We start from the raw sequence: 22,612 nt of genomic DNA on the forward strand, positions 1-22,612 counted from the left end.
GGAGCCTCAAAGTGGCCCAGTATTGAATATTCAGGCTCAATTCTGCCCACAGTTGCATATTAACCCCAAGTGAGGCTACAGTTTAGAATACATACAGAGTTTTAATTTTATTCTTTATTTTCACAAAAGCAATAAAACAAAGTTCTGCTTAACTAAGAAGAATGATATTTTACTCTTTTTGGTGAAATAATATAGAAAGTGTAGAATTGGAATGGATCATTGTTAAATCATTGATGTTCATCATGAGCAGTATCTATGGAGTCAGTATAATAAGCACTGTATTGTAAAGGCCAAATTTTAATCTTCCCCCCAAAAAATAAAAAAAATTAAAAACTTGTGATATATATCTAAGGCAATTATTGTATAGTAACATGGCATAATAGACATCCATGTTCATAATGTAAATAATGGTAGGATATATAGTAATTTTAGAAGGTTCTATTTCTTATTGTGCAGGGTTTACTAAAGGTGGCAGTGGATAATGCCAGAGTCCAAGAAAAACAGATCCAACAAGAAAAGAAAGAATTAAAGATGGAGTTATGTAGAGAGAGAGAACTGAGAGAAAATTTGGAAAGGCAACTCACAGCTGAGTTACAAAGCAGAGGTAAGTCTGAGCAGACAATGTTCATGATTGACATGTCCACTATTGAACCCAAATTCACTACACATTGTAGTATTCATTGGTAATCAAGCACAGATAAACACATTGTTCCATGAGAGGTTTTTATGGTCACTTTAAATTATGTTTTCTTTTCAGTGTACCAGTTATCTGTTTGATCTTCCAGAATGTGTTTTGGTTGTATTTCCTGATCAGGTCACCTGTAGTCATAGCACTGGCACAATTCTCAGGTGACCAAATGTCTACATATGTATATATATAGACATTTGGTCACCTGAGAATTGTGCCAGTGCTATGACTACAGTACCTTGGCATATATATAAATATATCTTGGTACCAAGATATATTTATATATATGCCAAGGTATATTTATCTGATTTGATTTATGATTTATCATAAAACATTTATCATAAAATATTTTCACAATCTTGAATACCATGTTTAAGCATAGACATCTATATAAACTTGAGAATATATCCTGGGGATCGTCATTTAAGTGGAGGACTGAAAATCAGTACTCCATAGTTGTTGGAGTCATATGGTTGCCTTTCCATGTATTTGAGGGTTTGACCTTTACCTCTAAATAGGGAAAATGTTTAATTGACTTATTTATTAATCTATGAACTGCCTATGCCAGGAATGCAAGAGTTCAGGCCTCAAGTACTGCAAACAAGTCAGGCTTTCAGGATATCCTGAATGACTGTGCATGAAATTTGCATTCAGTGGAAGCTAAAGTGCTGTAACCTTTATTAAATGATCTCCTTTTTTCCTGTAGAATTTATCTCGTGCTTAACTAAGCAATTCTTTACAAATAGGGGGTAATTCTCTAATTTAAGCACCCATTGCACATGTGAATTTATAGAATATTAGCTCCAATGCAAGTAAGTGTACACTTGCCTGTGAAAGTACCAAAAGGGAATCGAAAATGATAGGTCTTCCCCTCCCCGGTGCCCCATGTGATGCTTGGGGAGGAGCCTCTGGTCCTGATTGGCTCCTCCTCAAGGAGATAAACTAATCTAAAACTAAACTAAACTAAAACTTAGATTTATAGACCAGGTCATCAACCAAAGAAGCTCAACTCAGTTAACAGCAATGTAATACATAATACAGAAACCTGACAAGGAAAAGTAGACTAAAATAGTTAGGCCCTCTTTTACAAAGATGCGCTAAGCATTTTAGTTCAGATTTAGCGCGCTCTAAATCAACACATGCTATTACCGCTAATGCCTCCATAGGATAACGTGCACGTGTTAGCGTTTAGCGTGCGCTAAAAAGCTTAGTGCACCTTTGTAAAAGAGGGGGTTAGTTTCCAAAATGTTTAGCCAATAAAAAGGTTTTCAGAGCTTTCTGGAATAAAGCAAAAGAACCTAAACTTCTTAATGTAAGCGGTAAAACATTCCAGAATTTGGTTAATTTAAAAGCAAAAGAATGACTAACGGCCTCTTTTACAAAGCCATGCTAGCTGCTGCTCTGCACAAATGGCCCCGAAGCCCATATAGATTTAAAGGGCTTTGGGGCCATTGCCACGCGGCAGCTGCTAGCAAGGCTTTGTAAAAGAGACTGTAAATCTCTTGAAGGTTCTGTTTTTACTACTGAGAGAGGGAAATGTAATTTTTAATTTTTTGAGAACTTCTGGCAAAATTAAACCTATGCACATTCCAGTCTAAAAGAATCAAAGTGATGAAAATGCCAAATAAGATCTTAAATGCAATACAAATGCCGGGTCAGACCAGGGGTCCATCGTGCCCAGCAGTCTGTTCCCGCCGCGGCCCCCCCCATGACCTGTAAGTGATCCTTTACCTAAATCATGTATTCCCTATTCGTTTAGTGTCCTGTATAGTTACCCTCTATCTGTATCCTTCAATCCCCTTCACCTTCAGGAAATCATCCAATCCCTTTTTGAAATCCAATATTGTACTCTGTCCTATCACCTCTTCTGGGAGCGCATTCCAAGTGTCCACCACCCTCTGAGTGAAGAAGAACTTCCTAGCATTCGTTTTGAAACTGTCACCTTTCAACTTTTCTGAATGCCTTCTTGTTTTTGTTGTCCCTGCTGGTCTGAAGAATCTGTCCCTCTCCACCTTCCCTATGCCTTTCATGATTTTATAAGTCTCTATCATGTCCCCTCTAAGTCTCTGCTTTTCCAGGGTAAAGAGCCCCAGCTTCTCCAGGCTTTCAGCATACGAAAGGTTTTCCATGCCCCTTATCATCCTAGTCGCTCTTCTCTGGACCCTCTCGAGTATCACCATATCCTTCGTAAGGTACGGCGACCAATATTGGATGCAGTACTCCAGATGCGGGCGCACCATCGCTCGATACAGTGATAGAATAATTTCCTTCGTTTTGGTAGTGATACTCTTTTTGATAATGCCCAACATTCTGTTCGCCTTCTTTGAGGCCGCTTCACATTGCGCCGCCGGCTTCATTGTTTTGTCCACCAATACCCCCAAGTCTTTTTCTAGGTTGCCTTCCCCCAGTACTCTCCCTCCCATCGTATAGCTGTATATTGGGTTCCCTTTCCCTATATGCAAGACTTTGCATTTCTCAACATTGAAGCTCATCTGCCATCTTTCTGCCCACTCGCTCAGTTTGTTCAGGTCTCTTTGCAGATCTTTGCATTCCTCAACAGTTCTGACCCTACTGGATAGTTTTGTGTCGTCCGCAAATTTTATAACTTCGCACTTCGTCCCTGTTTCCAGGTCATTTATGAATATATTGAACAGCAGCGGTCCCAACACTGACCCCTGTGGAACACCACTTGTGATCCCTTTCCAGTCCGAGTAGTGTCCCTTTACTCTTACCCTCTGTTTCCTGTCTGCCAGCCAATTTCTGATCCATCTGTGCACGTCCCCTACCATCCCATGGCTCCACAGTTTTCTTAGTAGGTGCTGATGAGGTACCTTATCAAAGGCTTTTTGGAAATCCAGATATAGATGTCTAAGGAGTCATCCTTGTCCAATTGTTTGCTTATCCCCTCAAAGAAATGAAGTAGGTTCGTTTGGCATGATCTTCCTTTACAGAAACCATGCTGGATTGTTCTCATCAGATTATTTCTTTCTAAATGCTCATTGATACTTTCCTTGATCAATGATTCAGCCATCTTCCCCGGAACTGAGGTTAAGCTCAGCGGCCTTTAGTTCCCTGGGTCGCCTCTCGATCCTTTTTTGAAGATAGGTGTAACATTTGCTATCCTCCAGTCCTCTGGGATTACCCCTGTTCTCAAGGATAGGTTACAAATCTGCCGTAGTAACTCCGCTGTTTCGTCTCTGAGCTCTTTCAGTATTCTTGGGTGGATTCCGTCTGGGCCCGAAGATTTGTCAGTTTTTAATCTATCTATCTGCTTGAGTACGTCTTCGAGGCTTACTTCCATGCATGATCATTTTCCCTCTTGGTCCACCTTGAAGATTTTTTCTGGTTCCGGTACGTTGAATGTGCCTTCTCTTGTAAAGACCGATGAAAAGAACATGTTTAGTCTGTCAGCCACCTCTTTTTCCTCCTTCACCACTCCCTTCCTGTCTCCCTCATCCAGAGGTCCCACCTCCTCCCTCGCCGGCTGCTTTCCTTTCACATATCGGAAGAATGGTTTAAAATTCAGTGCCCCCTTGGCTAGTCTCTCATCGTATTCTTTCTTCGCTTTTCTGACCACTCGGTGATATTCTTTTTGTTGCTTCTTGTGCTCTTTCCAATTTTCTTCGGTTTTGTCCTTTTGCCACTTCCGAAATGATCTCTTCTTGTCTCCTATCACTTTTTTAACTTCATTGGTCATCCGTGCCAGGTCTTTCGTTTGATTCTTTTTGCATCCTTTTCTAAATCTGGGTATATACAGGTTTTGCGCCTCGTGTACCGTGTCTTTGAATAAGGACCAGGCTTGCTCCACAGTTTGCGTTTTTTTGGTGCTATTTTTGAGTTTGTTTCTCACCATTTGTCTCATGGCATCATAGTCCCCTTTCTTGAAGTTAAACGTTGTTGCATTGGTTCTCTTTCCCTTTGGTAAACCTACTTCCACTTTGAACTGGATCATGTTGTGGTCACTGTTACCTAATGGTCCCACTACTTCCACTCCCTTTGCAGGTCCCTTCAGCCCGTTGAAGATTAGATCCAGAATCGCTGACCCTCTCGTTGGTTCCTTGACAAGTTGTTCCATGAAGCAGTTCCGTACTGCCTCCAGGAACTCCATTTCCTTTGTACATTTTGAAATTCCAAAACTCCAGTCTATCCTGGGATAGTTGAAATCTCCCATAACTATGGTGTTAGTGTTCTTGCATTCCCGTCTCAACTCGGCTTCCATTTCTATATCATTTGCTTCAGTTTGCCCAGGTGGATGGTAGTACAGTCCCATCTTTATCTCAGTTCCATTTATTCCTGGTATTTTGACCCATAGTGATTCCAGTTGGTCATTGGTCGCTGCTGCGTCCATACTGGTCGAGTGAATGGTGTCCTTAATATATAGTGCTATTCCTCCTCCTTTCCGATGTGTCCTGTCTCTTCGGTAGAGCTTGTACCCTGGCAGTACAATATCCCATTTATTTTCTTCGTTCCACCATGTTTCCATGATCCCTATGATGTCTAGGCTCTCATTTTTGGCCATGACTTCTAATTCCCCCATTTTGTTTTTTAGGCTCCTTGCATTAGTGTACATGCAGTTCAAGTCCTAGTATTTTCTTTTCCTTGTTATTTTTCCTTGCGTTTCATTTTTCTTTCTGTCCCCTTCCTGACCTGCCGACTCCTGATTTTTGTCTCTTTTGTCTTCCCCTTGTGGTATGTTCCTGATGTCCTCCTCTTGTTCCTTCCCTTGGTCCTGTTCCATTTCGACTTCCCCTTGTAGTATGCACCTCCTATCCTCCTCTCGCTTGTTCTGGCTCCCTTGTTTTTTTTCCAGTTCCTGTTGTATGCCATCTGTGTCTTCCCAGCATTTTTCCCACTCAGTATCTTCTCGGGGTACTGTCTTCCGAACCATCGACATCAGGTCGACTGTCGGCTTTCCCCTTCTACTTAGTTTAAAGCTTGCTCTATTGCTTTTCTGATGTTATTTGCTAGTTGTCTAGTTCCTGCCATGCTCAGGTGCAGTCCATCTCTCTTGAAGAGCTTGTTCTTGCCCCAGAATGTTGTCCAGTTCCTCACGAAGAAAAATCCCTCTTCCTCACACCATCTCCTCATCCACACATTTATTGATTGTAGTTCCATCTGCCTCTTTGCTTCTGCCCTCGGTACTGGCAGGATCTCCGAGAAGGCTATCCTCTGGTTCCTCATCTTCAGCTTCCTCCCTAAGATCTTGAACTGTTCAGTAAGTGCATTCTTGCTGTAGTCTCTTCTGGTGACATCATTCGTCCTGACATGGACTATCACTGCTGTCTCTTCCGGCTCTGCTCCCTCCAGGATTCTTTCAATTCTGTCAACAATGTCCTTGGTTCTTGCTCCTGGGAGACAGGTCACTAGCCGATCCTTTCTCCCTCCTGCTATGTGACTGTCCACTTGCCTTAGGATGGAGTCTCCCACCAGGATTGCAGATTTCCCCTTTTTCAGCCTCTGTTGCGGTCGCAGATCCGTGTCCTTGGTGCACTTTGTTTCTTCTCCCTCTAGGCCCTGGTAGAATCTTGCCTCTTCTTCCTGCGGGATTTCTCTATGGGTACCGTCTACCGTGGTGTCAGTTGGTTCTTGTCCTCCATCCTGTGCATCTTCTTCATTCCTGCGCTGCTCGTGTTCCTGTTCTTCCACTCTCCTGTAGGCATCCTCAATGAACTTCTCGAGCTCCCTGACTTGTTCCTCGATGTTCCTCTCTTGCATAGGGTATTCGGCTGTCTGGAATGGGTCTTCTGAGTTGTAGAGTCCCTCCAGCTCCTGGATCCTGTGCTTCAGACGACTGACTTCGCTCTTCAAGCTATTCAGTTCCTTGAGCAGAGGGGTCATGTGATCGAATTTACTCTTACCGAAAATAAGCTTAGCTGCAGTATTCTATATTAGTTGAAGTCTCTGCAGACTAACCTTTGAAAGGCCCAAATACACAGAGTTACAATAATCCAACCTTGACAAAATGATTGATTGACCCAATAGTGAGAAGTGTTGCCAATGAAAGAGTGCTCTCACTCTTCTCAGAACATGGAGGCTGAAAAAACACTTTTTTTACAAGTGAACTTAATTGTTCCTTGAATGTAAGTTATGAATCGATGACAATACCCAATATTAGTGAGGAAAACTCAATTTTCAGAGATTCTCCTGAATCTAAGATCACAGCAGAAGGAAGAGAGTCTAACTTTGGGCCAAGCCATAAAAGCTTAGTCTTGGCAGCATTTAATTTCATCTAGAGCATCGTTGCCCAGGGTCGAAGTTTGGCAATACAATGGTTAATATTGGGTATCAGATCATCGAGCTGTGGGTCGACCTAAAGTAATGTTACATCCCAAACTTTGCACATGAAGTTAATGCTAGGAGTTGTATTAATTTGGAATTTTTAAATTCTCTTGGAACTTTGTTGGACTGTAGTAGCTGGACAAAGTTGCCATTTTGTGTTACACAGAGCACAGTGCTCCAAGAGTGACATACATTCAACAGACTGTAGGTCTCAAATCAATAGAGATCCATCTGACATGGTTTCATTTGAGGCTATAGAGAACATCCAAACAAAATTATATTCAATTTGGAGGAGGTCAAGTGGGGATGATTTTCAGTATTGGACCACTTGACATGGCATGACCTATTTGGTTATGGGGGTAGAGCTTGCCTCATCAGAATAAGCTCCCCCTTCCTTCAAACTTTCCCTGTTCCTAATGAATCTAAAGCTCTTTTGTATGTGCTGTTGAATCATGAGCTTGACATCACTGGTGAACTGAGAGAGTTTCCAAGAATGCTACTCTGGGGTTCCTGCATTTTAGTTTCCTATCTAGAAACCTATATTTTACATCCAGAACCTCCCTCCTTTACCTTTTTATATCATTGGTACCAAGATGTAACACAATTGCTATCTGAAATTCTATCTAGGTGAAATATGTGGTCTCCTATGCTCTCACCAAACAGACAAAGTTATCAGTGATCCTCATAGCTACCAGTCATCACCTTTCTAGCAAAACAATAGCCCATAATACTCAGTGCATTTCAGAAAATTATAGGTAAAATTTTAAATCCACTGAGGTTCATTATTATTATTTTCAAAATCTAATGAATGAACAAGGTATCATACTTTGAAGTCTTACTGTCATACATAAACATATGAAGACTTAAATGCTATTAAATATCTCAAGAATTTCTGGCTGATAATAAATTGTCCCTTTATACATTCAGGAGCTATTTGATTAAATTTGAAAATATCATTAAACAGCGTTCAGAATGAATTCCTATAGTACAGTCTTTGATCATACTGAGGTTAATATGCAATGTATCATCAGCAATTTGTTGAACTGCATCAAATGAACATAATTACATTTTAAACACATAATTGAAATTGGTTGCCAGTTCCATTCATGTTTATCAGCTACACTGGAAAAATATATATTACATTTCATTATAGTTAAGGGAGAGGAGCCGGACTAGGGCAACAGCTGCCTAGAAATATCTATTCCCCTCCTGACAAAATGACAAGGGGAGAGGAAGTAAGGTGGGAAAATAGCCATGTAACAACAGTAGTCCCATATGGCTTATATTATGCAGTAGGAAAGTCCCTACTACAGAAGATGGAAGAAGATGGAAGGTCAGTCTGTATGTGGTTAGATAAAAAAGAGGGAAACAAAATATTCTCCCTCCTTTTGTTGCCAAAATAAGTGGCATCTCACCCAATCACCCTCCTCTAGCTATGTGAATCTAGATGCATTTTTATCATTTTATATATTGCAGCTTCATAGACGAGTAATGGATTGTCCATGCCATGTACTATATTATTTAGAGCAGTGGTTCCCAACCCTGTCCTGGAGGACCCCCAGGGCAGTTGGATTTTCAGGATGGCCCTAATGAATATGCATGAGAGAGATCTGCATATAATGGAGGTGCCAGGCATACAAATCTGCTCCATAAATATTCATTAGGGCTATCCTGAAAACCCGACTGGCCTGGGGAACCACTGATTTAGAGCAATGTTTATCTCATGTATCCAGCTGATAGAAAACAATAGGTGTGCATAGTTGTACCTGCAGAAGGTGACCTTGTAGCAGAACACCACATGGTGTCTACATTTAGCTCACCAATGCCTGGATGCTAGGGTGGTCTTACTGGTAGCCAGCCTAGCTGAAATGTAGGAAGTGGATTACTTAGGGATTGGGGGAGGATGTGTTTTATGGATTGAATAGCTTGAGTATTATAATGTCTGTGTCAATGATAACATTCATGTGGTCATTGAGATCTAAGTTTTATTGTTGGGTAAGCATTATAACAAAACTCAAGTATTATAGCAAAACTGATGAAGAGTGGGGTGAGAGAAAGGCGAATCAGTCTAAAATGCCCATGTTATGAAAAAAATATAACAATGTATTACTTTGCTAATTTCATCCTTAAAACAAACAGTGCAAAGTTTTAGATGTGGTTACTTTACCTTACAGTATATTACTAGATTACATAGCTTGATTAATAAAGAGGGTTTGTTTTAAAGATAATCTGCCAGTGTACCCAGTACATTATGTACTATGTACTTGATTAAGTTGTGAAAAAATGTTATGTGGCCTGGGATTTTCCAAATCTAATATTAAAATGAAGCAATCTAAGATATTCTCTAAAGCAGTGGTTTTCAACTTGGGCCTCAGGGACCAAATTGGGTCTTCAGCACGCCCACAATAAATATATATGAGAGATATTTGCATGAAGTGGAGAAAGTGCATGTTAATGTATCTCATGCATATTTAGGGCTCCTTTTACTAAGGTGCACTAGCGTTTTTAGCGTGTACTAAAGATTAGCACACGCAAACCATGCGCTAAATGAAAAATACTAACGCAAGCTCTGTGGAGGCGTTAGTGTTTAGCGCGTGTGGTATTGTAGCGCGCGCTTAGCGAACGCTACAATACAACACGCACTAAACGCTAATGCCTCAATAGAGCTTACGTTACTATTTTTCATTTAGCGCATGGTTAGCGCGTACTAATCTTTAGCGCACACTAAAAAAACTAGCACACCTTAGTGAAAAGAGCTTTTATTGTCCCAGTTCTCAGAGTCCAACTGGCCAGGTGGTCCCTGAGGACTGGGTTGAAAACCACTGCCCTATGTTCTAAGGCAATCTGTTGCAGCTCTATTAATTTCAGAGGAGCAGATCATGGGTTGCCATGGCAATCCCTGGCACATCAAAGATATGACACCAGTTGATGGGGGATTAGAAAAGTATCAAGCACACACTTTATCTAAATCCATTTGTCTGAGAGTAAACAGCTTTGGAAGAATATACTGAGGTAACATTGAAGACCTAATATACTAAGGGATTTTCACAGAGGCACAGGTTCAGCAATCCTCCTTGATATATTGTCCATATTATTTTAGGAGCTTGTACTGGCATAATTTGGAGATCAATACTAAAAATGCCTGTATCTTACTTGTTCAAAAATTCATATTTGAAAAATATATATGAAAACTTGTGGAGGGGCATAATCGAAAGGGATGTCTAAATCCGTTTGCGTCTAAGTCACAAGTTCAAAAAATACGTCCAAATTTTTTGTTTTGAAAATCGTCTAACTATACATCCTGCCGATCTGATCGTCCAAGTCACTAAATCGTCCATCTTTATACCACATTTTCGTCCAACTTTTCGTCCAAGTCAAAAACGCCTAGAACAAGCCCTGTTGGACGTGGGAGGGGTCTGCAAAGTGATGGAATGAACACCCAAACATGCCACTTAAATAGTGGGGTAACTTACAGGGCACTGCTGTGAACTTCACAAAAAGGTTGCCATGTCTTCTCCTCACTACAGATCCCTTATAGGTCATGGTGAGCTCCCCAAACCAACTCCAGAATCCCATAGACCCACTTATCTACCACCCCAATAGCCCTTATGGCTGCAGGAGCCATTTATATGCCAGTACAAAAGGGTTTGGGGGTGTATAGGGGAGTGCACATGTTTAAGTATCAATGCAGTGATTACAGGGGCTTATGGGCATGGGTCCACTTCTCCATGGGTCCCTAACCCACCCCCAAGACGGCTTAAGCCGCCTCTGTGCTGGACGACTAGGCTTTCCTATGCCAGGCGATCAGGTGATGATGGTCTGGAGGCTGAATTTTAAAGGTGTGATTAATATTTTTATGGGGGTGGGGAGGTCAGTGATCACTGGGATAGTGTATGGGAGTCTGTTTTATGTGATTGCAGTGCTTATCTGGTGACTTTAGGTGGTTTTTTTGTGACTTAGACCATGTTTTACATGGTCAAAGTCACAACGTCCAAGTTCCGTCGATCCTGGGCTGTATAACTTTCGGTTATACATCTGTACAACTAAGTCTAAACCGGCCCACGTCCGGCCCAACTCCCGCCCTCGACACTTCTCCCGAAATGCCCCGTTTAGCTTTGGTCATTCAGCGGCACTATGAAGGCCTAGGTCATTTAGAAATACGTCCAAAACCCGTTTTTATTATCGGCGCTTGGATATATTTATGAAATGTTTATCCAAGTGTCAATATAGGCCGGCTTTTGGACGTTTTTCCTCTTTCGATTATGAGCCCCATATTGCATACATTTGCGCTTTAATTTCCAAAGAAATGTTCTCATTTTACTTGATTTATTTTGATCTTGTCCGTAAGCCAACTTGGGCTTAATGCTGTTTGTATTAAAGTTAACACACATGGTAATGCAGCCCCATTCTTTTAAATAAAGTTGTTTCAATAGCTCACATGCATTAAGCCACTCTTTCAACCTGCACTAGTCCAGAGGTTAGAAAGGTATTATCTCTGCCAAGTCATGCTCTCAGTGCTACATATTGGCAAAATAGGTCCAGTATATGAACAGCAACTATCCTTACATCTTTCCCAGACCTAAATTCACAATATGGCCAAGTTTGGATTCCATATGCTATGATTTTCCAACATATTCTTGTGATTTCACAGTCTCTCAGATTCTAGGATAGCCACAACAAATTGGGTCTTCACAGTATTCAGACAGAAGTAATAGCCTAATGGGTAGAGCCAGTGAGCTAGGTTTACAATTTCCTAGTCACTCATTGGAAACTTGAACAAATCACATTGTCCCTTGTGAGGATAGGGAAATATACATAGGGCTCCTTTTACAAAAGTACGCTAGGGTCTTAACGCGCGCAATAGCGCGAGTTAAATTCCTGAGCGCGCTAGCCACTACCGCCTCCTTTTTAGGAGGCAGTAGATTTTCAGCTACCGCACGCTATAGCACACGGTAATTTTGTGCGTGCGCTAAAAATCCTAGCGCACCTTCGTAGCAGATAAAGACTCTTATGGTCCATCCAGTCTGCCCAACCTGATTCAATCTAAAAATTTTTATTTTTCTTCTTAGTTATTTCTGTACTTGAATTTAATTCAGTAAGAGCTATCACTGAATAGGCAAGAACTAAATCTTAATAAATATTTGACGATTTTCTGAAACTTGAATGACAGGGGGGTCACTAGGACAGTGTTTAGAAACTTTGCCCTATACCAGAGCTCTCAGTACTAGCTGGACCTGACAAACTTGTTAGAATAGTGCAAGGGTTAAAGAGAAGTAATACCTCAAACTCAATCCAAGATGGCACCGTGATTGGATGCTTTGGAAGCAGCTCCTTACATTAAGCTCAGATACCCCGGTGTGGTCTCGAGATCCCTCATTGTGCTTTGTTTTCAGGGAAATGGGGAGGAAGAGGAAATGCATTATGAAGCAAGTTCCTCTGCCATCGATGCCAAATCTCATGCTGAGACAGACAATGCTGGAACATTTTCAGGCTTTTCTTAAAAACATAGAAACATTATGAGAGATAAAGACCAAATGGCCCATCTAGTCTGCCCATCTACAGCATCTACTATCTCCTCCTCTCCCTAATATTTGTTTCTACTACCTCTACCGAAAGACTATTCCATGAATCAGCCACCCTTTATGTAAAAAAGTGTCCTTAGATTATTCCTGAGCCGATCACCTCTTAAGTTCTTACTATGCCCTCTCATTCCAGAGCTCCCTTTCAAATATAGTATATCTAGATTTTCTGAAAGTTTTTGACAAAGTTCCTCATGAGAGGCTCCTGAGAAAATGGGATAGGAGCCTTCATTGAAGAATGACCCAGCGTTTTTCTGCAGAGTATTTCTTCCCTGCTAGTTGCTTCTTTGTTTACAAAACAGCCCATGAGATTAAAATCCTTTACAACTTTTATTCTATTGCCTTGAAGCTTGGTGCAGAAGTTGCTAACCTTCTTAATTCAATTACCGTTAATTCTGGTGATGTTCTGTAAATTGAATCTTCTTCTAGAGCAGGGGTATCAAATGTTGGTCCTCGAGGGCCACAATCCAGTTGGGTTTTCAGGCTTGCTCCAATGAATATGCATGAGATCTATTAGTATACAATGAAAGCAGTGCATACAAATAGATTTCATGCATATTCATTGGGAAAATCCTGAAAACCCGACTGGATTGTGTCATTCATGGACCGACATTTGACACTCCTGTTCTAGAGTGTTAGGAATCTTTTTAGATGCCTCCCTATCTTTCCATTGTCAGGTAAACTATCTGATTAAGAAATGTTTCTTCAGTTTGTTTACACTGAAAAACGTTTTATCAACATCATTTTGGTCCAATCCATCATTTTGGCACAACTGGACTATTGTAGCTCCATTTATGTGGGTTTTAGCAAAGGAAATGAAAAAAAAGACTCCAGTTAATTTAAAATACCACCGTAAGATTGATCTTTGGTAAAACAAAGTATGACCAAGTGTCACCTCTGTTAAGGAGTTTACATTGGCTTCCTTTTCAATTGAGTATTCAGCTTAAATGTGCCTGCATAAAATCTTACATGGTATCTTTGATTCGTTGGTCCCTCTAGCTTTAAATCCTCAAGTTGGAGAAAAATCCATTTATTAAAACTTTCTTTTCCCAATGTAAAAGGTGGCAGATCTATCAGTAAAATTGTTCATTCCTTCCCCTATTTATTAACAGCAATTTGGAATGACCTTCTCAAATAAGATCGTGTCTGTCCTTTCAAGTTTTTCAAAAAATCCTGAAAACTACTTTGTTTCAGTGTTTTCTAGCAGATAAGTTTCCATGAGGTCAATTCTCTCTACTAACTACAACTACTGTTAACCGAGTTGAGCCTTGTTTCTCAGGGATGACTCGGTATATAAATCCAAGATTTAGTTTAGTTATAGAAATTGTAAAGGAAAGTATGATAGAGATGTTTAAATTCACACTGTTTCTGAAATGTTACTCACCAATGGTGCGTTATCCTCTAGAGATCCACATTTAACATAACAGGGTGGAGAAAAAGCCTCAAGTTAAGATTTTCATACAGCAATCAACAGCTGATTTCAAGCTGCCATTTCTGTTCTCATTGGCACAAAAAAACTCCAACCCCCCCAAAAAATGTTTTGATCTAATAGGGTGCACGATATTGTAAGGGATGGTTTAGTGGTTGAAAATCCCTGAAGCAGCCAAATAATGGTGAAACAAGGCCTTGTTGGAGTTGTTTGCATGGTTTTTCAGTGCTATGCCAGCTGCCTTTCGTTGATGAAGAGAGAAGACGGTACCAGCAAAGCAGCAGGAGCGCTGCTTACCATGAGTTTGAGCTAAGTGAAATTTTTCCTTCAAACTTTAGTGCACAGTGGTAGGGGTTGATCCCTATTAGATCAAAACATTTTGGGGGTTGGAGATTTTGTACCGATGAGAACAAAACTGGCTGCTTGAAATCAGTTGTTGATTGCTGTATGAAAATCTTAACTTGAGGCTTTTTCTCCACCCTGTTATGTTAAATGTGGATTTCTAGAGGGTAACCCACCACTGGTGAGTAACATTTCAGATAACAGTGTGAATTTAGAGTGTTACTACAATTATTTTGTTCTTGAGAGATGTTTAAATACCTATGTGAAACAATCCCCAGAACATGCACAGAATTTATATTCAGTTCAAACACACTCTCCCTCACTAGAGCGTAAATTTCTAACACAGATGTTCAGAGGAGAAATGTCCTGTCTACGTGGGATCTTCAGATTGCTGTTGGTGCAGCCTAATACCCGACGGCTGCAATCCTCATTAGTCCCACAGCATAACTAGCAATTAACTCCTTGTGTTGTGCTACTTATAATGAATTATTAATTGAGCTTTTTTAAAAAAATATATAAATTATTCATAATTTTTTGACTTAGCTTGCACTTCAAATTCAGATTCGTCCCCTCTTCTCCGACACGTTTCGAGTTCTTCTTCAGGGACAGGGCAGACTATCTTTGCAGAGAGCTATAATCATTGTTGCTAACCATTTCAAAATTTTGCCGCAAAGTTATAGCAGTGTTTGTGAGCAGAGGAAGAAAACTTTGAACTGATAACTTATCTACTGAACATTTAGCTGATTTCTGATATCTTGAAGCAGTGGCAGTTGCCACGAAACGATCGTTGGTCCTGGTCCTGTGTTCTTGATGGCAGATAAAGACCTGAACGATCCATCCAGTCTGCCCATTAGTTATTCTCATTAAAAATACATGATTAAGTTAACTTTTTATTTCTTCAAAGAGAGCTAAAAACACAATCCAAATTTGTATTGCACGGACCCAACACGCGAGTTCATGTGCTTCAGCACCTATGTTTATTCATATTTTGGCTAACAACGCTATTTTATAACATCCTTTTTCATTGGACCCCTGAAGAAGGTGTTTTACCGAAACACGGCCCATGCTGGGTCCTTTTAATACAAATGTGGTTTGTATTTTTAGCTCTCTTTGAAGAAATAAAAAGAAGAAGATTTTGAACATTGTTGGTTTCCACATTTTTGTTTTGTTTGGGTTGCCATTTTCTCTGTGGAAACTTGGGTCATTTTCTTTGCTTTTTGTTGATACTGCCACTGATCACATAAGTGCTTTTGAATGTTGGCCTCAGTTTGTGTTGTAAATTTAAAGGCTGGAAACAATCATGACTCATTGTACTGATGTTACATGTGTATTTCTGTACCTTAGCAACAATTCAGAAGCGCTTGAAGAAAGAGAAAAAGGCAAAGAGAAAATTGCAAGAAGCCCTGGAATTTGAATCAAAAAGACGAGAGCAAGTGGAACAGGCCCTTAAACAGGCCACATCAGGAGAAGGTCTCAGGATGTTAAATGGTAGTGTTTGTCTTGGATTTGAACAACTAAATTATAGAAATGTTTATCTTAATTTACTGAGATATAACATCCTATTTTTAATGTTTCTTTATTCAAAATCTGCATAATACCAGAACATATACATTTGATAACTCATAAGTTCTATACAGTTATTAAAATTGCAGAAAACCATACATAGGATGTTGAACTAGTAGAGCAGAGATTTTTAATATACATTTCATATACATTAATTTTAATATACATTTCAAATCATCTATGTAGTAAGCAGCTTTGTGATGCTTTGGTGTTCCAAAAGGGTTCCCATGTTAGAATAAATTGTCGGCCTGCTTTCAATTGAAAGTCACTAACATCTTTCCGTTCCATTCCTTTCCTTTATTTTACACGTGGAGGGGCATAATCATCAGTGACTACCACTCAGACATAAGAACATAAGAATAGCCTTTCTGGGTCAGACCAATGGTCCATCAAGCCCAGTAGCCTGTTCTCACAGTGGCCAATCCAGGTCACTAGTACCTGGCCAAAACCCAAGGTGTAGCAATATTCCATGCTACTAATACAGGGTAAGCAGTGGCTTCCCCTATGTGCCTAAGGCCCCACCCACAGGAGGGGCCTAAGCCTACTGGGTCTATTCCTGTTGGCCCAGGCGCCTCAGGCCCCACCTGTGGGTGGGGTTTGAGCCACCTGGGCCAATCAGGCCCTAAGGCCAGCCATTCAATGGCCTGCCGGACGGATGGGCTTGGCACCCGTCCGTCCGGCCAACGATTTAAAGGTATGGGGGATTGGGGGAGATTGAGGGGGTCGGCAAGGGGGGGGGGGTGCATCGAGGGCAGGAGGGCCTGGGATCCCTCCTGCCCGTATTTTAGTGGGGATGGGGAGTAGTGGGTGTCACCAGGCCAGGAGAGCTTGGGCTCCCTCCTGGTCCCATCGCATCTGAGGCACTTGTGGGCGGGGCTTTGGGACGGCTTGGCCAATCCGGCTCCATTCTGCCATTGGCTGCCTGCCGGACAGGCGGGTTTGGCACCCATCTGTCCGGCCACCTGAAACAAGGCACGGGGAAGGGGGGTGGGGGTTGGGGGGGGTCATCCGGGGGTCGCGGGTCGGCTGGGGGGGGTGATTGGGGGTTCTGGGGGAGCGGTCATTGGGGGGAGGGGGGTTGCATCGAGGTCAGGAGGGCCTGGGATCCCTCCTGCCTGTAATGTAGTGCGGGGTGGGGGTAGGGGGTCGCCGGGGCCAGGAGGGTTTGGGCTCCCTCCTGGCCCGAACGAGTAGCGACGGGGGGGGGGGCCGCCAGGGCCAGGAGGGCTTGGGCTCCCTCCTGGCCCTATCGAGTAGCGGCGGGGGTGGGGGTCACCGGGGCCAGGAGAGCTTGCTCTCTCTCCTGGCCCGATGTTAATCGGCGGGGCAAAAGGGCTTGGGCTCCCTCTTGCCCCGATATGTCGAGGGTGCCACGGTTGGCCGGGGCAAGAGGGCTTGAGCTCCCTCTTGCCCTGATGTTGTCGGGGGGGGGGGGGGGTCGCGGTTCGACATTGCAGGAAGGCTTGGGCTTTTGACAGATACCGATTACAGAATCCAGCTTTTAGGCGAAAGACTGGCTCCTCCTTCGCCTAAAAGCCCTTCTGTGGCTTAGGCATTTTTTTGTTTCATTATGACTGAAAAGTGTAAACGTGGTGTGGGTGTACTTTTAGACGTAGTGGTGATTGGACGTTTAGGCAGAGGAAGGCCATAATCAAAACAAGGACATTTGGTTTGGTTATGGACACTTTCCCTGCTTCTGCATTGAACGTTTAAGGACAGGCCAAAAGGGGACTTAGACGCTTTTTTTGATTATGCCCCTCCACGTGTAAAATAAAGGTTAAATAGTTTTATTGGAACATTTGTGTGAAATGTCCTGGTGTAGCATGGGGAAAATTTGTAGAATGTGACAAAACTGTGGTTGTGTTAATGTGATGAAATATTGCATTAATGGGAAAATTTAATATGCTGAGGATGTTGGAGAACATCAACGCGATGTATTTCTTTAAATCAAATAAAGAAACAATGATGATGTGAGTAGGAGATGGGTGCATATCTTCTGATGTGAGGAGGAGGTGATGATATCCATGGTAAAATGGAAATTGAAGAATAATTATGTTGAGTTAGAACCCACTTGGGAGTGTGGGTTGGGAGGTTCCCTAGTGCCCATACAAAGGTGGGTTGGGAGGTAATGTATCACTTTCTGAGAATGGATCCTGGGAGTAGGGTGCCATGTCTTGCCCAAGAGGGGGAGTAAAATAGTGTTCCACTAAGGGAGGAAAGGTTAGAAAAATTGTGATGTGATAAAACGGGAGTGAGATCCAAGTTTTCTTGAAGGAAAAGGAACCTGGGAGAGGTGAAATAAGAAGTAACAATGAAATCTGGTTAATGTATGTTCCGAGAATCCTTTAATGGGAAGAGAGCCTGGGAGAGGTGAAATAAGAGAGAATAAGTTATTTGAACAATGTCTGAGTATGGGTAACAAAGGTGTAAATGAAAATGGGTACTTACAAATGATAGATTTCCAAAAACAGCAATGTGTAGGTGACATGTGTTATACTCCAACTGTGAAGAAAGAGAGGGATATAAGATGGTGTTCTTTGAGGGCAGAGGTTCTTTAGATGGGGGTGAATGAACCTCCCTCCACTGAAAAATGTTTCTTTGGTAAAAGCAGTGGTGGAGGATTTTTCAGGTGGTCACTGAATCTTGACTGTGGCTAGAGAAGCTTTGTGGGAGGAGGTGAAGACCCTTTTTCCAGGAGGGAGGGAGAAATTATAAAAGAGAAGGAGGGAATGCAGTGGCGTAGGGAGGGAGGTTGGCGCCCGGAGCTGTGGTACCCAGCATCACTGTGCCTTTCACCCCTTCTTCCCCGTCACTTGGACTCCACCCTGCCCCCGCGTACCTCTTGAAATGTTCACGGTGAGAGCAGCATCTTCCACTTACTACTCACGCGGTGTCGGCTCCCTTCTGATGTCACGTCCTGGTCCCACAACCAGGAAATGATGTCAGAAGGGAGCCAACACCAGAGCAAGCTGCAAGTGGAAGATGTTATTCACGACAGCGATGATTTAAAGAGGTTTTGGGGGGGGGGGGCGGAGAGGATGAAAGGTTCCGTCACCCCCCTTGAAGATGATGCCTGGGTGGTCCACTACCCCTGCCCCTCCCACCTTACTACTCCATTGAGGGAGTGTGATTCTGGATTTTTGGTTGTTCCTTTCTCCCGCCAAAGCCCAAGACTAAGGGAAACTCTCAGAGTAATTTGGGAGGGAACTGACAAGACTATGTAAATCAGGGGTGCCCACACTTTTTGGGCTTGCGAGCTACTTTTTAAATGACCAAGTCAAAATGATCTACCAACAAAATAAAATTTTAAAAAAACACAACGCACACTGTACGCATAGAAAATGTTAATCATCATTCCTATTCCAGGGTTTTCAAAGAGGTCAAAGCAGATGACTCTATGCACTATCACCTCAGTAACAACCATACAAAAATAGACAAATATACCCCCTCCCTTTTTACTAAACCACGTTAGCAGTTTTTAGTGCAGGGAGCTGCGCTGAATGCCCAGCACTGCTCTCGACACTCCTAGGCTCCCTGCGCTAAAAACCTCTATTGCGGTTTAGTAAAAGGGAACCTTAGTGTAAAATATAGACTGCAGATACAAATTCAGACACATTTTGATCACTAAATTTAAAATAAAATCATTTTCCCTACCTTGTCTGGTGATTTCATGAGTCTCTGGTTGCACTTTCTTCTTCTGACTGTGCATACAATCTTTCTTCCCTTCTTTTAGCCTGTATGCTTCCTCTCCTCCAGACCTCATTCCTTCCCCCAACTTTTCCTTCCTCTTCCCTGCCCTTTCTTTCTCTCTGCCTCCCTTTCATTTTTTTTCTGTTTCTCTTCTTTCCTTCTGTCTCCCTGCCTGCCCTTTTTCTTTCTTTCTCCCTGCCCTCCCCCAAGCCACTGCCACTGCCATTACCATCGGGGACCAGGACCCAAATGCCACCAATAACAGGCCCCAAGCTCTCCCTGCTTCGGCCAACCAGCATTCCTCTCCCCAACGTCAATTCTTCCGTCGGGAAGAGGAAGGCTGATCAGCCCAAGATCGTGATCAACCTATTGGGGGAAATGCTGCCGGGTCCTGCCTTCGCGGAAACAGAAAGTAGGCAGGACCCAGCAGGAAGAAGAACAAATGCTTCACTAACCTGTCTCCCGCATTAGCCCGTAGCGAACGCTTGCTTCAGGGCTCTCAACATGTACGTGCCGGCTTCCCTTCTCCCTCCACCCCCCCCCCCCGGACATAACTTCCGGTTTCGGAGGGAAGAGAAGAGAAGCCAGCACGCACACGTTAGAGCCCGGAGCATAAGTTCGCTACGGGCTGAAATCTCCAAGCCGGTTTTTTGTTCAGCAGCGGCAGATGACAGCTGGGCGGATTGCCCAGCTAAAAGGCCCTAGGGAGAACACTGGAAAGGAAGGCTGATCGGCCCGTAGATCAGGACGGCAACACGAGTCTATCACAGAGCCCGGGATAGGCTCCGCGATCGACTCACGTTGCCTTCCTGAGCTACTGGTCGATCGCGATCGAAGCGTTGGGCACCCCTGATGTAAATAGTGGAGACTAAAGGAAGAGACGGGGAAAATCTATTGATAGAGCCAAATTGTTTGCTGTTTTACTGAAGAAGCTGTAAATAGGTGATGGAGAAAATCTTTTGATGGAACCAGAATATCTGCCCTTTCACAGAGTGAGTATAAATAGTTCAAAGGCTGTTCTATAATCAACTTTAAATAAAGTTCCAGTTTGGTTCACTCATGCCTTGGACTGAGCTGTCATTTATCCGATAGTGAAGAGTTTGAGTGTGATTAATGAAGCCCCAAAGTTGCCCATCCTGCAGCCTACCGGATTTATCCAGCCCCGGTTATGCCCAAGTGAATTGTGAGTCTGTGAAGGACTGTAACCACCATCATTGCATTGCAAAAATCATTTTTTCCTTGTGAGCCCTGGTGTCGGGTGGGTGACTTCCCTGACCTGAAGAGCTGGCCAGAGCCCAGCACTGCATGGAGATGTGGGTGATATGCTGTAAATATACACAAATGAAATGCAATTTATTTTTGTTTTATTTTGCACTGCCATTTATTTAAACACACATGATTTTTAAGAGCCCACCATGGGCTCTTTTCTACTCTTTGTAGACCCTTCAGAAACTCTCTTAAGTTCTCCTTAGAGTAGAGGAAAGATTGTCAGCCAATCCTGCTGTACCATTATTATTTTTCAGAATGACACTAGCTGACCTGAGGCCAATACCATTTTGATGTACTTTTTGTACTTGAAAATGTCAGTGGCTTTGGATTAATCAGCACCACTTTGAAACAACATCAGTTATTGGCCTCTCCCTTCAGAAAGTGAATACAATCATGGATGAGTTAACTTTTAGGCTGTCACATACCTTGATATTGAATTCCAGTAGCCACAGATGTGAAAATCCATGATTTGTTCCATCTTCGGCTGTGAGCGGCTTAACAATCTGCTTACTCCCATGGGCTTTATATTACCCTCTTTGGTTTTAGTGTATGGCATTTGTAATACAGCATGATCTTAAGCCTAAACCAAATAATTTGTACTAAATGAAAATGAACTAATACCCATTCACACATGTAGGGCAATTCTATAACTTGGGGTCTCCAGCTAGGTGCACCAATGCTAATTCTATAGCATGCTATTATACTAGCATGAGCTTAAATTTAGGTGTAACCATTTACACTAGGGCCAAGATTTTATAAAATACACTTAAATTTAAGTAGCCAATCTAGGTGTCTAAATTATTTAAAAAGGTGTCTAAATTATTTAAAAAGCTTCATGGGCGCCAATAACAAGCCATTAGCAACTCATAATTGACTTAAAATTAAATGCTTTCTAGGCACCCAACTCAATAGGAGCCTACCACTTTCAGCTAGGCGCCTAGGCCAAGGCGCCTACCAGAAAGTGGGCATGGTTAATGGGCGGATCGTAGTCATGTTTTATGTGTAGGCACCTAAATTGGACTTACAGTAGGTGCCTAATTTAAGCACCAGTAGTTAGGCCAAGAAAACTCTGGCATAAATAAGGAACACCTAAAGTTTTGATGCCTTCTGGCGCCTAAGTCCAATTTAGGCACCGCTAGATGCGATTCTATAAATGGCACCGAACTCATGCTTAACATTCGCTGTGTGCCACGTTCCTCGGTGCCTATGTTTTAGGTGCCGTTTACAGAATTGGGGCCTAGGTGAATAGCAGACATAAAAGGGCACCTAAGTATGCCATGCAAAGGTAATAGTACTTATAATTATACAACTCCCGAGGTACAAAACTTTAGTGCACATTTAGCGCACCCTAAATCAATGTGCACGCTAAACACTAGTATGTCTATAGGATGACATGCATGCGTTAGAGTTCAGCGTGTGCTAATATTTAGCGCACGCTAAAAAGCATATCGCACCTTTGTCAAAGTGGTGGATAGGCCCTCTTTATAAAGTAGCACACCGTGAGCTTCTATGTGTAAGGCATGCATAACTGCATATGCCCAGTTATTGAATTGCCCTTCACCCTGTAAATCTGCACCTATCAAAATACCATCAGGCATTTATTAATCCTGAGTGTCATGTTTTCAGATGCTGGAATCCCAGAGATGGAAACAGAACACAATGGGACCCAACATGACAGTGCAGCAATGCAAGGTATAGTATGGAATGAATACATTTGTAAGCAATTTTTCAAACGTACTTTTATTTGTCGTCTTCAGTTTTATTATCTCTGTA

The 22,612-nt window shown here is 42.3% G+C and overlaps 1 protein-coding gene across 8 annotated transcripts in view; it reads left to right on the top strand.

Annotated features, from left to right (window-relative positions):
* The window catches only part of DACH2 (dachshund family transcription factor 2), an 845,689-nt gene that overhangs the window by 778,173 nt on the left and 44,904 nt on the right, over positions 1–22,612 (top strand). For 7 of the 8 annotated variants that reach the window (XM_033945577.1, XM_033945575.1, XM_033945571.1 and 4 more), the window contains 3 exons: positions 457–604; positions 15,662–15,805; positions 22,466–22,531. In XM_033945577.1, the coding sequence (XP_033801468.1) occupies positions 457–604; positions 15,662–15,805; positions 22,466–22,531 (358 nt within the window). The remainder of the gene's footprint in view (positions 1–456; positions 605–15,661; positions 15,806–22,465; positions 22,532–22,612) is intronic. The other variant, XM_033945572.1, reaches the window with a different exon arrangement.

Source organism: Geotrypetes seraphini, chromosome 5 (assembly GCF_902459505.1).
Source record: "Geotrypetes seraphini chromosome 5, aGeoSer1.1, whole genome shotgun sequence".
NCBI lineage: Eukaryota > Metazoa > Chordata > Amphibia > Gymnophiona > Dermophiidae > Geotrypetes > Geotrypetes seraphini.